This window comes from Limanda limanda, chromosome 3 (genome assembly GCF_963576545.1).
Source record: "Limanda limanda chromosome 3, fLimLim1.1, whole genome shotgun sequence".
Classification (NCBI taxonomy): Eukaryota; Metazoa; Chordata; class Actinopteri; order Pleuronectiformes; family Pleuronectidae; genus Limanda; species Limanda limanda.
Window position 1 is genome coordinate 18,312,243 of NC_083638.1, and position 17,721 is coordinate 18,329,963.

The 17,721-nt window shown below is 40.5% G+C and overlaps 1 protein-coding gene across 1 annotated transcript in view; it reads right to left on the reverse strand.

Moving 5' to 3' along the window:
• smyd3 (SET and MYND domain containing 3) overlaps window positions 1-17,297 on the reverse strand; it is a 69,697-nt gene extending 52,400 nt beyond the window's left edge. Inside the window, exons 1-5 of the mRNA XM_061068471.1 lie at window positions 17,119-17,297; window positions 1,844-1,907; window positions 1,634-1,741; window positions 850-907; window positions 604-758 (exon numbers count right to left, since the gene is read on the reverse strand). Coding sequence (XP_060924454.1) covers window positions 604-758; window positions 850-907; window positions 1,634-1,741; window positions 1,844-1,907; window positions 17,119-17,279 — 546 coding nt within the window. The 5' untranslated portion in view covers window positions 17,280-17,297. The remainder of the gene's footprint in view (window positions 1-603; window positions 759-849; window positions 908-1,633; window positions 1,742-1,843; window positions 1,908-17,118) is intronic.
• Window positions 17,298-17,721: the final 424 nt, after the last annotated feature.

The window sequence follows — 17,721 nt, forward strand, 5'->3', positions numbered from 1 at the left end:
ATTATCGGTACCATCATTTCATGGCATGACATTCAATAGAATAAAATGTTTTTTTTTGCTTTAAGTGTAAAACACCCAAGTCATGTAGCTTACGGTTGAGTATTACTGTTTTTTACATTCATTTTAATACAACCTCCTTCAGATCATTTACATAGGTGCTTTCACTACACACACACATACACAATCATTGTCATTGGACAAACACAACACAACATGTTGAATTCAAGCTTCATCGAGCCACGAAGTCTAGAAGTCAGGCATCAGATCACACATTCTTGCACACACAACAATCTGCAGTTAAAATCCCGGTGAAGGCAGCTGGTGTGTTTTAAGAGAATAAGACCTGAGGTTGTTCTGGGAAAAGACACACTAACACACATTCTCACACACACACACACACTCACACAGGGATCTAATCACAGATGCTCGAAAGATCTTCAACATATGTTGGGGTCAATCCAAACGCACCAGGGGATACTAGAGGCAATAACAGTTTCTAATGTCTTTGTGCATGGCGAGTTGCAGTGTGTACTTGTCAAAATGTATTCATGAGCACATCAAGATGTTAACGTGTCTATTTGCATTGTGTTTGCATGTGCCCACCTTTGCAATGAGGCTGAGGGGTTCTCTGCAGGATGGTGGCAGTGCTGATGTTATTTCCTTCGCCAGGTCAGCTGCTTCTTGTTGTAGGTACAACTCTAACATAGAAGCCAGCTGAGACAGACCCTGTTTCTTCTGCTCAGACATGGAACTGAGGTCTGTGAAAAGATTATAAAAGAAATTAACCTTGCCGTCCCTCTCAAAGTCAATGTGCAGAGAGAGATTCACACACTCGGAGGAGAGACTTACGTGATTCATGCTCCTCTAAAGTGTACAGCTCCTCACTTCTGCCCTTAGATGGACTCAACTTTAGGGAAAAAAAAAACGATTGGAGCATTAGTATGTTAGTTTTAGCATCATAGTTTTGACAGATTTTTTGGGGGTCGTTCATCATCTAAGACCTCAAGATCGCCTTGAGTTGACTTGTATTTTCTACAGATTTCGTAAAAACATCCAGTTACACTCAAGCATGAACTGATTAGAATTTGGTAGCCAACAGTCAAGGGCACTGTGACAAACAAATGTTCAGTTAGACACATATCAACTGAGTAGATTCAAAGGTCACAATTGCCTCTAAACCTTGACACCTCAAATTTGCCTTTGGGGAACTTCTTGGCATTTTGAAAGATCTCTTTATTTTCAAAGATTAACTGATTCGATTTCAGTGATTAAATGTCTTGGTGACCTCATGTGAGTCTCGAAAAATAAAACAGTTTGACTGTTTGGCAAAGGCATACAACTGCAAAGCTGTTATTTTAGTGAGAGATTGTTAAAGATTGAGTTTCAAGCGGTTCAATGGATTGAAATGAACTTCTCAAGCAAAGAACTTCAGCTTCCAAAAGTGTTTCATAAATGCAAGGGTGATGCTTTTAACCCTTCAGTGGAATTGACAGAACAAAATTCCTAAAAGCAGAAATAACCAAGTCTCTTTATCACAATACTGACGTCCAGCACTTCACATCTAACTAAACAAAAGATTGTTGCTCTTTTCTTTGTGCACATCATTGTGAGTGAGTAACAGGGGAAAACGTACCAACGCAAAGATGAGTCTCGCAGCCAGACGGACTGAGTCAGTGGGAACTCGGGGTAACAGGCTCCGCAGACATTTACACTCTCTCTTATGGTCAGACCAGGCCTGTTTCTGCAGAAGAAGGGCATTTTAACAAACTTACACACACAGACACACACACACACAGACACGCACAAATACACGCACACACTTTCATTCAGACACACAATTTACCTGGCAAGTGATATTGCAGTAGCGAGCGGTCTTACACTGGGAACACCTCAGCAAGGTCTCACATCTAAATAGAGGGAAAGAAAAAGATTAGTTCATTCTACTTGAACAAACCAGTACTGATGCAAATATGGTGATTCACATGCTGAGTCACTGTTATCAAAAAAGACTCACTGACTCTGTGACCAGGGACGGGATCGACGCGTAAGATTTCTGACCTCACAGACGACACACTGTCATCACTGTTGCAGCATTTTAGTGTTTGAATAATAACGGTTCAGCTGCTCCATATACAAAAAGACACTGGGTCATAGCTGCTACATTAACAAACACATCCACATGTCCGCTCAAGCATCCTTTAAGTTACCGTCAATTGACTTGACCTCATCCTTTTCTATTTGCTATATGGATATGACTGTGTGCAACCATTATCTATCTTATCAACCTACCCATCGCCCTTTAAGATTTTCATCTAAGAGAAGTACATAAGTGATACTCTCCTCATGGTCACTGTCCTGTTTTTCGAATCACAGTGCATGAGTCCCTGCATTGTTAGCTGTGCTTGTCCACTTGTGGGGCTTATTTCTGTTCTTGTGTGTTTGTACACTATGTTTCCTGCCACGAGGTCCACTGCCTCCCTCAGAGTGACAATGCTGTCCTCTCCAGTTCAGTCTGCTGCTTCTCACAGCCAATTACAGCCAGTGGAGTGTGAATCACACACACTAACACACACACATACGAGTACGAAAAGATCTGAGTCACCGCAACTCTGTCATGGTGTGATTGAGTGTGTATTTGTGCATAGATCGGTACAATCCATACATATTATATAAGTAGTGAGCAGGGTTGTGTCGTGGGCATACAATGCAGAAGCAAACTTAGAATCCAGGGGAGATGGTAATGAAAAATGACAGATGCATCAAAAGATCTACAGCTGTAATCAAGCCAGTTATCCTGCAACTTCATGGTCTGCACCTTGGACGACAGAATGACAGACGGGGATGCACCATCCGGCGGTTCTCTTTTCCATTCTATAACCTTGAATCTCACATTACTGACAGAATGGAGTTGGACCATGTCTGTGTTCACCAGAATAAACAGATTTCATGTGGTTTCTCTGAGTTGTGTGTGTGAAGCTTGTGCCAGATGACAACTTTGATTTCATCTCATTAAGCAGTCATGTTAAAAGTGTCTGTGCTTAGATGCACAAGGATTAACAACAAGTGACAAGCCAGAATGACAGTTAATTTCTTTAAAATAAACTATGACTAACATACTAACATCAACAACCTTTTTTCATGAAGATATGACAACAAATGTCATTAAATAAGAACTGTGAATTTATCAAGATGAGAAAGTACAAGGTAATGTTAAAAATTAATAATTAATAAATAAATTACTAAATTGCTACACTCGGCAGTTTTTCAAAATATGACATAGTCTATGTCTTTCTTTGAATGGCTGCGCTGCACATTTCTCTTTCTGCATGCATATTTCCACTTTCTGACGATTCTGCTCATCAGCAGCGCTCCCATGTATACTGGCAAACTAAACTGCACGTAACTCCATACTTTAACACTCTGGCTGTAGGAGATCAAATAACGTACACCGAAGGAAAAAGAACACGACAACAACAAATGCACAGCACACACATTCCAAGCCACATTATTAATGGATATATGTGAGAAACAAATGTGGTCTATTTCTGCACAGCATATAATGTAGAAGATGAGGTCACCGGTTCAGGTTGGACTCCCCTGGTCTTAGGTTTCTGTCTGTGCAAACCATAGACTCTATATAAAGATGGACGTGGTGTTCATATCCAGGATACTGGGAGTGGGAGTGTCAATGGTAGTGTACAACCTATTACAAAGAAACCAATACTATATCACACAATATACACAAAGGCTAAGACAGATTGAATTTTCTTATGTTTCAGGAAATTTTTGTTAAAAAACGGAATTTTACAGCAGTTTAGTCAGGTTTGACAACAGGTCTCATTTTTGGTAAAGAAAAAAAACATTGGACTTAAACGTCAATTTTGCGCTATGGCAAGTATAACATGTCCAGTTTTGTGTTTATTGATTAAAATGAAAAGTTTACTTAGTATAACCAACATGACTCACGTGGACATTATTTTCAGGACCCCCACCATCTATCTGAGGACTAGACTGAATTAGCAGGCATGTACAGTTAGCATGGGTTCATCAGGGTTAGCAGAGGAGCCTGAGGCTTGTTTGGCATGGGTTCACATATAGTAATTCAGTAATTCTGTTTGGTTGATCATGCAATTAAGAGAAAATGATCAAACATTCCGAATTAAATGTGTTAATTGGAGCTATATGTGCTCGCAGACACAGACCATGGATTAACGGAGAACATGGATGTTAAGACATTAGCCCAGGGCTTATCGTACTGAATGTGGCACATTTGATTAAACTGGACCCACTAATGAAGGCTGTAGATGATGTTATAAGACCCTCAGAGGCAAAAGCAGACATCTGAACATGCACAGTGTGGCTCTGACACACGGCTGCTGCCTGTCAACATTAGCGACAGAAGTTAAGTGTTTCCTATGACCGTCTATCAGTGTGTGACCAGACTGCTCTGTTGGTTTTGGCCCGAGTCCCCTGTAGGCATGGAGGAGTTTCCAAAGCACCCTCCTCGTTTTTTCGGTTCTCTCCTCCTCACCATCTTCTTTTCTTAATTTACAGCGTTCCTCTGCATCCGACTCATCTCTTCCTCCCTTTCCCAAAGCCCCCTATTGTTACTCAACTGTGTCTTATTTGCGATGACCTTTTCAGCCTTGGAACTCAAAGGTAAATTTATAGTCTCGCCCTGGGTTGGTGCTTGATGAAAACACGGCTATTCCTGTCATGTTGAGACCGACCAGAAACAGGGAAGCCACCCACAGTTTAAGAAACACATGCCTGCCCTGTGAGACACAAAGCAATAACAGCAGATAGGACCAGGCCAGACCTAAACACGGTCAGGATCTGTGCAGCTTCAGAACATAATTCAGACGCTCAAAGTTTGGACACATCACAAACCGCGGCGCTGCAGGAAGTCCATCCATCTTCCTTGACCCCAGACAGGAAGTCTGATGCTGACAACGACACAATTTTCACGTCCTTACTTGTTCTTTGTAGCTTAACTCTCTGGGAAACGTTGCCCCTCGGGATGCAATCACATGCTTTAAGAGCTTGTCTGTATCTTCATAGCTCACACACTGCGAAAACCTGGAGTGTGTTTAAAAGCTGTTAAAACATTTATTAACACTTGAACACTGAATGACTATGGAATTTATCTTTTTATATAAAGATTCAAAGATTTAATAAAGTTGTGAATTAATTTTTAAGCGGTTTTGTGAAAAGCTCATTTATGAGATAAAGAGGCGATTATTGATGATTAAAACTGGCAACTGATGACTTAAAGGTTTAGTGTGTAAAATTTAGGTGAAAGGGATCTATTGGCATAAATTGTATGTAAAAATATATGTTTCACAATTCATATTTACACAGGGATAGGGTTCTCTCTACTGTTTTTTTTGTACAGTAGTCCAGACTGTATAAAACTAAACACCTTTTGAGTTTTTATGACAACTGAAGGCTACCACAGGTTCTCTTTTATGTTTGGAAGGGGAGTGTGAGGTTAGGGGTGTTCAGCTGCATCATACTTCACCACTGAATCTTACAAACTGAACCTTTAAATGATTGATTGTCGTTTTTTCTAAACTACATTAATCTAAAAAGGGCTACACTCGTCTCTGTATAGTGCATCAAAAGTTGAATCGGTTAAATTACATATAGTGTGATAAAACATTAATACTGTCAGTGTTTATGTAAATGAAATATGGATGCAACAGCAGTGACTGAGAAGAGAGACACAGGAAGGATGTGAGACAAACAGAATATCTGTCTAACGCTGTACATACTGAGCCACATTACTGCACAGCTGCACCAAAGCAACTGTAGTTATGGTGACCGCCCCAGGCTGATAAGCTCTCTGTATTTACAGGGTATACACACACACATATACACACACACCGGACATATAATTCACTTATCAGTCACATGATGCAGGTATTCCGGCTGGAGTGAAAAGGTCACATCTTGGCTGAACATAACTGAATAATTCCTCATGAAAACAAATATTTTTCTCCTTTGCTAATTTCATGTGAGAGAATATGTTTTTTTTCCCCCTGATCTTAATTCAAGAGTGTAGTTTGTTGGTTTGAGAGCAGTATTGATTTCATGTTCAGATTTTGTAATGCTTTCTATTAAAAACCCTGTGCTCACACTCTTTTGGCTCCTGCTTGTGCTTACATTTGCTCTGTTTGCGCTCAAACGCTGCACTTGCACTCAGATATCGGGTGTGTTAGCTACATGTGGAAATGAAGCCCTGGACGAGGGAGTGCAAGGATCCGGTTAAAGAAACTGCCCGTACGGAAAGAGCTAAAGTTAATGTAGAACAGCACTTCAATTTAATTTGTCAACAATACACCTGGCATTCTATTGGTTGGTGAATTTTGAAAGACTTGTTACACACACAAAAAAAATCCAAGAACAGAAGGAAAAAAATTCAAGCGCAGATGTTTCATGGTTCCCCAGAAGCAGCACGAGTAGAAAATCTGTCCAAGCAACAGAATTATTAGAGTGCAAGCACACAGTTTGAGCACAAGCATAGCAAATCTAAGCACAAGCAGGGGCTATATGAGCGTGAGCGCAGGGTTTTGAGTGACAGCATTACAAAATCTGAACATGAAATCATTAAGTCCTGTTGTCGAACTGAAAGACCACACTCTGCCACCCTTTCCGTTTTAGAATTGATTTAAAGATTGTAATGATCCCTTTTAAAGAAGCCAGGGTCTGGCCCCACGATACATCACAGAATTACTGACTCCTTATGTGCCTGCAACCAGCCTTCGATCCTCAGGTGGAGCCCGGCTGGCTGTTCCAAAATCAAGGTTGAAAACAAAAGGTGACCGTGCCTTTGCCATCACGCAAACTCGGCTTTGGAATGGCCTACCTGAGGAGATAAGGCTCCCAGAGTCAGTGACTTCTTTTAAATCCCTTCTTCCACTCCAATTTTATAGACCTGCTTGAATGTAATACTGTGACTATATTGTCATTTTACTGCTTTTACGTGTTTTAATTTGATTTAACTTTTTCTGCTTTGCTGTGAAAAGCACTCTGTAATCTCTGTTTTTAAAAGGTGCTACATAAATAAGGTTTATTATTATTATTATTATTACTCTTGAATAAAGATAGGAGGGAACACATAAGAGAGCAGGACAGTAGAAATGGCTTATGTCTTTTTACTTTAGCAGAGAAAAATCTGACGCATTCATTTTGATAACGATGGCCAACTAAAATATCCAACTATTCTTCCATAACAACAACCACAATGGAAACACATTTTTTTCTTTTATAGCAGCATCCTGTGGTTCAGCAGTTCAACCAACTGAAGGCTCAGTGTTTGTCATGAGGCATCATTTGGTTCAGTGAGAAACAAACACCTACACATATTCTGTACATTATTTCATGATTGAAATACACAGAGACAACTCTGCTGCCGCCTTTGGGCAATAACCAACGAGTTCAAGAAAATACTCCGTCACATACGGTACATACAGTACGATACACAATGATTTAACTCAGTCCATATATAGATGTGGACAGTAATAACAGAGCAGGAAGCATCATATTAAATAAGAAAAGATGGCAATAGATATAAAGTTCCTTAGTCGTCACTAGTGTGCAGCAGAATAATAGAAATGAATCATTTTCATATGGGGATAATGATTTCCTTCATGAAGCACATCTGTCTCAACTTCAGCTGTGTTCTCTTATGTTCTTTCTTTTCCTCCCTCGTTTTGTTTCCCTGTGCCTGTTTTGTGACATGATAGTCCTCTGGATGTCAGGTCCAGGCACAGCAGGAAACTCATGAATAACATTAAATGGGTTTCATTAGGAACTTTAGAAAAAAACTTTTTTTCAACAACTCCTCCTCTACGTCCTCTCAATATCACACTCTCTTTCTTGAGTTGGAGCTTTTAGAGGAGGGATGGCGACTGGGTAGAGCATGCAGGAGGCAGGACATAATGTATGAGTTCCACTATGAGAAGCAATTGTTTTTGTTAATAGTACATCGACACCAGCGTCTGCCCTTATTATACCAGTCTCTCCAATCTTTTTGCCGTCTTCCATGTGTATGACACCTCTTTGTCATTCTGAGATATTTCAGTCGCTAGCTGGAAACGTCTGCGACACAACATTTTACTATAATTTGTTCACTGTCACACTCTGGAGAGACATTTTTGTAAATATATATATAATGTTGGAACGTTGGAATAGAAATTAAATTTTTTCCATTGGTATGTGAGCCTTAGGCTCTTCTTTTTGTTCAGACTTTTCTTATTCAAATTTTTTAACACACAGAAAAGTCTGTTTCTTTAAAGATGAACGCCTCATAATGGAAACAGACGTTACGACAGAAATGAGCAGAGAAAAGAACATGGGGAAGTTAGTGAGAGTACGACCCCGAGAAAGAACTGAAAACTGTTCCTCTACAGTACAAGTGATTGACAGGTTGTGGTTTTCATTGATATGCAAGAAAATAGATATGTACTCTCACATGTGTGTATCTGTGGTCTATTTGGTTAAGTCTATGCTATCAGACACCTAATTAGGCCTACCTCAGCATGTCTCTGTTGGTATGTGTGTGTGTGTAGCATGGTAATTAATTTCCCGTGAGTATTGGCTGCTGCGTTGTAGCCACTGCAACCACTAGTGTTAGTTCTATGTTTGTGTGTGTGTGTGTGTGTGTGTGTGTGTCATTGTGTATGTTAATAATTAGTGGCGTCCTCTTTTCTGGGCTGTCCGGTCTTGCCTGAGTGAATTTTCTCATTTCCAGGCTGAGTGGCCAACACAGCATGGTCCCTTCCCACATGACAGGTAATGGTGTGCGATTATGTGTATGTAGAGTAAATTACTGACAAATATAATATAGATCACCTGCAAGATTCTTGATGCCACCAAGCCCACGATTTTGAGGATTTTTGTAGATTGGGTTGTTCGTGTAAAAATACACTGGACTTCATATATCGCAGGCTCCATACAAACATGTATCTGGTGTGATGGAGACACTCATTGTTTCTGTTGCCTGCAGCCTTTGTCGATAGTAAAGACAACATGAAAACAGCTCCTTTTCAAAACCGTTTACAAATCAGCTTTTTCTTTTGCTACAGAGGCAATTCCAGCACAAACCTTCTCGCTGAGAGCGCAGATACTGCAGCGTATTTCAAAGCAAATGTGAGAACGTATAAGCTCCAGTGTTGATCGTTTCCTGGAGGGACACTACTGCCACCTAGTGCTAAAGCAATGCTTCAACAGTACCGCCTGCACAGAAGGGAAGCGCTCAGTACACTGCAGGCGTCCAGAGCCCAGCAACAGCAACACGTGTGCGTGTGCGTGTGCGTGTGCGTGTGCGTGTGTGTTAGTGCCTGTGTGTGAGAGATGGAGGGCAGGAAGGAAACCAGCTGTGCTGCATTTCAAACCATCCTAGAACCCTTGCTGAGTTCATAATGGTTGTTTAGAAGATGACTCATTGACACCTGAGGGGACTCATATGGGACGAGTCTCCTTGTGGGTTCATTGCATGATGATAAGAGTACAGGCGCGTGCACAGAACCATGCACACACGGATACAAATCAAGGCTCAAAGGAAACATTGACACAGTTACATGCAAATTTTGTGTGTGTCTTTGGTAATGTCTGAATCCATTTTCAGACGAGATTAGTTTCTCTGGTGAAGGTTAGGTCACTTCTTTTGTAATTTTAAATTGGTTTCTGCTGCCATTAGAAAAAGTAGAAAAATTAAAACGTACAACTGCATCATCTATACCAATTATGCTTTAGGTTAGGGTTGGTAATCTTTGACAAGTCAGCAAGAGCAGGTTACACTCTCTGGGTTTTCCCAAGATACTCTGGCTTCCTCCAGACACGGGGAGAATATTCAAACTCCACACAGTAAAACCCTGACCAAACCTGGATAATAATAAACTAATTGGATCAGAATCATAAAAAAAGCTCAAATCTGGCATATAGATAAACACTAAACACAAAAACAGAAGACAGATTAGGTCAAAAGTTCACAGTTTCAGGCCATTCTGACATTATATTGACATGTTCGAGCTCCTCTTTGCAGCATATGTAAGTGAGCATTTTAAATGCTGTTCTAAAACACACCAGGACTTGATGTAAAGAGAATAGACCCAGAGAAATATGAGAGGATGTCGTTTGATCTCAGTTAAAAGCCTGACAGTTACACATTTCAAACAACCAGAGCTAAAATTGGACTGAATTATGCAACATAAAAGAGAATTATTTGTCCGAGAGCGCTGTGTAATGGCACGGATAACTTCCATGGTGTCCTAGAATGAGACGATGGATCCGAACTTCGCTATGTTTCTCAGATAAAAGACACATGGTTGAGCTAGTTTTGTGATATGCTGATTGAAATGCAGACAAAACTAAATCCCAGGCCAAGTGGATCTCAAAGAACTTCAGGATTGGAATCAAGTCCTCTGTCTTATCAATATTTAATTGAACGTAAAAAAATCCCATGTCAAATCTGATTCTTGTGCAAGAAAGAACTTTATCTCAGTCCAGATAGATATTATTGTTTTGGGGTATTTAGCCCTGAGGTTTGAAATAAACATTCACATTAATAAGTAACAGATGCACTGTCAAAGATACAAGAGAAACAAACACTGGAGGTTTTGCACTCGCTGGAAAACACACAGCGACTTTCATTCATGTTGTTGTAATGTAGCACTATGTGAAACCAGCCCTCAAGGATTAGACATATCTACAGGGATGTGGTCCTCACAAGCAGATCGAAAATGAGCAAATGATACCCCCAGATGTTTTCCTTGATGAAGACACACAAAGGGAGGCGTGTTTCTGTTGTACAGCAAGTCACTTTGCTTGCAAATGATACAGCTCTGTGTGTGTTTGTGTGTTTTCCCCAATAGCAAGATGCTTTGAGACACCTGGCTATCTAACTGCTGGAGGCAGGCAAAACAAGAGGGAGACAGAGAACAGAGGAGGAGGAAGATGCAGCAGAAGCAGATGCAGCCAAAATAATGAAGGAAGGGTGTGAGTAGAATAGGAGAGAGGCAGATGGGACGGAAACATGTAAATGAAGGATGAGGGATGATGAGATGGCAGAAGAGATGCAGGGAGATGAGGAGAGAAGGATAAGAAGAAAGAAGATCGGAAGAAAACTGAAGGAGGAAAAAAGGGAGGAAGACAGGGATGCCAGACGTAGCAGATGGGAGGATAAATCCAGAGGAGGGAACAGGTTAAAGGAGGAGGAATCATAAGAGGAGGAGGAGAAGGGCTGACTTGCCTTTAACTATTCCCCTCCTCTTTTCTGTTCCTGCTCTGGTCTTGAGTGTATAGGAACTCTATCTGAACTCATGGTGGTGGTGGGACAGGCTGTGCATAAGTAAGAGATAAACACTGTTTGTTGTTCCAGAAGATTGCACTAAGAAAGAATTGAGAAAAGAACTGTATTTAAACATGATGCAGTGTAGGTGTGTGTGTGAGAGAGCGAGAGAGAAAGGACATGGAAGATCTAAACCAAAGACGCGTCCAAAAAAGGTCAAAATGTATTTTAAAAAGTAGCTGACCCTGGTCTTTCATGAATCAGCTTCATAATTTACGTTAATAACTTGAATCGGTCAGTTGGGAGTCCCATGTATTGACTTGCTGTTTCAGCTGTGTCATTGTATGTTTTTTGACAGACGGCAGTGCAAAGCAGAACAAAGTGACTCTGCAGTTCATTTTTTATTTCGATAAAATCGAGAAAAAAAACATCTGAAATTAAATGAAGAATCTAAAAAACTAAAACATACAGCATACATAGATAAAACTGACAAAGCATGAACAACAAGGCAATGACAAATGAAGCTGCACAAGGTGAATGTAATAAACAGAGGGAATGAGAAACCAGAGGAAAAAGTAGAAAGATATGGCGCTAAATGGACTGTGTTCATATAAGATTTTACAATATCGACAACTCAAAGCTCTGTACAGTACGCAGTCGCATTCACCCATCGTCTCACTCACTCACACTCTTTTTATCTAGCTCACACCATCCATACTGTCAGCACGGCCGTCAGGTGCAATGTGTGGTTTGGTATCTTGCCCAAGGAAACTTCCCAATACTGAGGATTGAACCAACAACCATCTGGTTAGTGGAGAACCCCCTCCACACCCTGAGCGAGAGCTGCACACCAGTTCTTTGTGATTCTGAGATTCTGCCTTAACACCATCAAGTGCTGACAATCCAATGCAGCTCTGCATATTTCACAGTTAACCTATTTCCCAAACTTGGACCTAAAACCAAAGAAAGTTTTAAATTTGATTTATGTCCAACACGCTGACTAATTCTATAACAAGTTTGTTGCATCTCAGCCCCCGCACCCATCCAAACGTTCAGCACTGCATGTAAGGTGACATTTTAAGTGACTGGCTCGAAAGACAGTGTCATGATTTCATCTACGGTTGACTTGTTCTATATTTTGTTATGTTTGTGCAAGTTCAGCCTCCTGATAAGAGACATTAACACATGCACCCAGCTGAAATTAAACAGAACTCTCAAGTCAACCGCCTGTCAGTGTTTGTTATGGTCTTAGACATAACACGCTTCACGAAATGAAAAGTTCCTGCCTATAAATAAGACAAGGTTTGCGATGTTTTGTTGTCTGAGTCGTTATTTTGTGTGTGTTTGTGTTTTTGTGTGTGTGTGTGCATGTAGTCCAAAGAGACAGTGAATGAGAGATTGGTGTCAAATACAAAGACTTCCTCTGACAGTGATAATGTTGCCAAAGCCACCCTCATCGCACGTACATACACACACACATACACACACACACACAAAAGATGGCACATCTAAGTCTTTCTGTGGTGTGTCAGAGAGGAGCTCATCAAACTGTGTGAGTGTTTGATGTGTTATCTGTCCAACAGAGACAGTGTCATCTCTCCATCGTTTTCTGGAACTTCCTCTTCTTCGACTCACAGCTTTAGAACAACACAAACATGAAGTGTCGCTAAAAAAGGGATTCTGTTTCTCATACTTGGACTCAAGCTTTTTGTGAGGCGTAGTGTTACTGTTCACAACATAATTTTGCATGTTATTTCACAACATGCAAAATAACAACAAATGCACTCTAATAGAGACTGACAGCAGCGGCAATACAGGCCACGCCAAGCCCTCATTTGATGCTGGACAAGCATTTTTTCTTTCCATAATTCAGTCAAAATGAAGCTTAAACCTGGAGGTCACCCTCTGCCGCTCATTATATTTTCATAGAATCCCTCATTAGCTGACGCTGCTGTGTTCACAGATCCTCCAGGGGGGGCCACAGGAAACTTAAAAACAACAACATGAAACAAAAACGCTGTTTGAATTTTAAGACGGGCAGGTACAACAACAGAATTAACATCAATTAATATCAATATAGGGGATATATTCATGATACAGCTCTCCTAAGGCAGGAGACTTCCAGTTCAAAAGTATTTACCACTGATTAACTTAAAACGCACTTCAGGGACACACAATTAGCCAGAAAACACTTTTCCATTTAATTAGCAAGTAATATACCGTAGCTGCATTTTAAACACTGCTTCCCTTTGCAATGATCAGGAAATCTACTCCGTCGATATAAAATAAATATAGTTTTTTCTTCTTCTTTCTTGCTCTTTTCTTCCTCTTATCTTTCATTACCCCACTCATCGCTCTCTGTGAGTCTGAGAACCACTTAAAGTTGTTTGTTTGTTCTTCTGGCGGTTTGAATCCTTTTGAGATCTGTGTGTGTGTGTGTGTGTGTGTGTGTGTGTGTGTGTGTGTGTGTGTGTGTGTGTGTGTGTGTGTGTGTGTGTGTGTGTGTGTGTGTGTGTGTGTGTGTGTGTGTGTGTGTGTGTGTGTGTGTGTGTGTGTGTGTGTGTACACACTCCACGTTTATCACTCATTACGTACATACAGCCTTCAAGGCCGGTAATTAACTGCAGCTTTGATGCTCCCCCCCACCTGCTCATTTCCTGTAACACACAGAAACACATGTGCGTTCGAACGTGAAGTGTGTCTCTGTTGTTCACACGATGAGAAACAGTCACACAAATAAATACACACTCACAAATATATTTGCACATGCTTGTTTCCACTTGCTCAGTCACACTGTGGGCCTAATTGTGTTTTCAGTAAAAACACCTTGTATCTTCAGGACCAATCTCTGCCTTAAGTTGCATTTATGTGTGTGTGTGCGTGTGCGTGTGTGTGTGTCAGCTGTACATTTGACAACTGTTTTTGCGACACCAGCATAACATACACATCTCTCACCGATACGAAATCAATAAAACGATGTGAAGCAGACGTTCAGAAGCACAGGTTGATGTGTCGGCCACAAGCCGAGCAGATGTAGCCATGACACTTATTCAATACCTCAAAAACATGATCATACTCCGCTCAACATGGCCGCTGTCTTGTTCCACACCCGCTCACCCACCCACACACACACCCACCCACAATCACACACACACACACCCACACACTTTTAGGACTCCTGGCTACACGCCTTAACATTGTAACTTGACATTTATTCAATATCTCAAAAAGACAAATTCACCCTCTCACACAGGAAGACAGAGCTGGAACAAGAGAAATCAATAATAAATTAGTGTTTGAGCCTTCGCTAAACTGAATTCCATTATTTCTCAATGAGCTTGGAGCGAATTGTGTTTGTGTGTCCAACACATATCTTTTAAACTGTGTGTGGACATTAAAACCACAAAGAAATAGCTGAGCTTGCACTCTCTCTACGTTTGGAATATTGGACACTTGCAAATTCCCTGTCATGTCTTAGTTGTAGTTTACGGTAACATAGTGCAATACTGCTCATGTTTTCAGTACTACACAAGTCACACCAGACAACAGAGTAAGAAGCTAATGGATAATCCACTGGAATATAACAGCAGCTATTAGAGGGTGTGCACTTACTGTTTACCTGCTCATATTCTAATCTCAAATAAAATGTACCCTTATGTAGAAAAACTGGAAATTAGCTTCATCTTTATATTCTACCAGAGGTTATCTTCATTAACTGACCTCATTAATCATCTTCACTTTACTACCAAGGCTCATACATACTGTATATTGCCTCTAGTCATTTACCCTTCATTCACCTTGTAGCCCCTGTTCCAGAAAGCAGACGCCTCGCTCCTCACCAGCCTCATTAAATCCACATACATCTGTTTAACCTGATGAAGTGAGTTTGGCTGCAGAAGAGAAAGCAGCGGTGCCATCGAGCAACCAGCTGCACAAATATCACAGACAAATGGGATGAAACAGGACAAATCATCACACTGTCCATTTCCAACACACCCAGAATATCTGTATATTTACTAGGAGTGGGCGATAAAAATAAAATCCATCATTGCATTGTTTAACTTTATATACAGAAAAATCAACTTAATTGAAAGATCTGTTGGAAAATACATATGATACAATAACTCTTAAGCCTCCTTAACAACACGACAATATAAAATCTAAAAATAAATGATAAATCATATATAAATATTATTTTCAGAATGAAATGGGTCAAATCCAACCAGGGATATGAGGAAGCGGTATCATGGTATCAATTAAATGGCAAAATTAGAAAGACCAATGTATATCTTCACACAAATCATATTACCCAATATTTGGTCAAATGACATGCTATAGGATCCAGGGGTTGGGCTAATTAGTTTTCCCCCTTCTCAATGAATGCTATACTGCATATGGAGGAATATTACATGGCCCCAGGTTTAATTTATGGCACGTGATATACATAAATAAAACATTTTATCAATAATAGGAGATGATATAACCCTGCCATCACAATATTAGAATCATGTAATATGGAGGAACTCAATTTATGGCCAATATCAGCTGATATATTTCCAGATCATTTGAAAATTAATTACATGACGAAAATCCAACAGCCCCACATTACAACATAAAATGGATTGAACTTAAGCAGCCGTTTTCCCAGATATCTCCTTCTCATGATGTAAGGCACGGTTGGGATCATTTGTAAACTGAACTGAATACTAATGACACTGTTTCATTAAGACACATTTAAGCTAATTTGCACAATAAGCACTGCATCCATGTCTGTTCAACCTTTATTCCAAATTGCAGCATTTTCTACATGTGACAGCTTCAATAACCAGATTATCTGCACACTAAACAAATATTATACATAACCAGGAAGAGCAATGCTGCCATCTAGTGGTCAGCTGAAGAACTGAACTGCATCAACTGCATTTTTAGCAGCTGGCAATTAAGAAGCTTAAAAGACATAGCAACACATATATACCATGACCTGTATAGGATTAATTACATATATCCCTAAAGTTAGGGCTTCAAAATCATGTTTTCACTACTGTGTTTCAGCGAAATGGTAAGAATTGTTGTTTTCTTTATCTACAAATACTTTATATTTACATCTACGGAGGCTGCCAGATCTTTTAACAGGAGCTCAAACTGGACAAACTAAACAGCTTTTGAGTTGTTATGACAACTGAAGGCTACCACAAGTTCTCCATCATGTTTGGAAAGGGAGGGTGAGGGGAGGTGCAATCAGCTGTGAACCGCGACTTCACCACTAGATGTCACTACATTACATTACATGTCATTTGGCAGACGATTTCATCCAAAGCGACTTACAATTAGTGCATTTAACATCAATGAGGGGCAATTTTAGAGGTTCCCATCTTGCCCAAGGACACTTCGGCATTCAGATGGGGAAGAATGAGGATTGAACCCCCAACCTTCTAGTTAGAGGACGACCACTATACCCCTATGCCACACCTGCCCTACATCCTTCACACTCTGAACCTTTAAAGTGACCTACTTCAGCACCAGGAAAGAAGCATGCTGCCATCTGACGGCCAGCTGAAGAACTGTGCATTTAATGAAGTAAATACTGAGGAAGTTTTAAGACCGAGACACACGGACAATAATGTCATTAACTGTATATGAGGTCTTTAACAGATCTACAAACTAACGGTGTGAGGTTTATTTTCTCTTCCAGGAAGCTGACCTGGACCAGAGACATTGTGCACCTCCTCTCCTGCAGCCTTCACATTCACCATGAAACCATTGATCTCTCAGAGGTGTAGGTATGAACCAGGAGCTGCTCCTCCTCCTCCTCCTCCTCCTCTCACCGTGTGTAGCAGCGGTGGCAGACGTCTCTGGAGCGTTTGTTGGACACGCAGGTCGCCAGCGGCTCGCCGGAGAACAGCAGCTCTCCCGGCCTCACCCCGCCTGTCGCCCGCAGCCCGTTGCCTTTCCCCGGGCTGAGGAACCGCTCCATCCCCGGTGCCATGTCTCCGTTTCCCTCCACGTGAACCGAACGGTGTTTACATCCGGAATGACGCGCCATCTGCGTCATGACGTCACTATCGCGTACAGTCGCCGATAGTTTTGTTTTTTTCTTTTTTAAACCACACAAACTAGGATGTTTTATTGGCTCTGGACGATATGGACAAAAATAATGATACCATCAATATTGAGTCGACTTTGATAATCAAGATATATTTCACAGCCATATTTTATTTTATTATATATTTTATTTATTATATATATTTAAGTTTATAGACTTGCAGTTTTTTCTTCTGACTGATTGTTGTCGTTTTAAACATTTTACATATATGAGGTAGAATCATTGTTTTTCCTCCTCACTGCTTTCACAATGCATGTATTGAACTTTTGTCATAGCTATTGATGATAATTTGCAATAATTATTGATAGTTTTATCACCCAGCTTT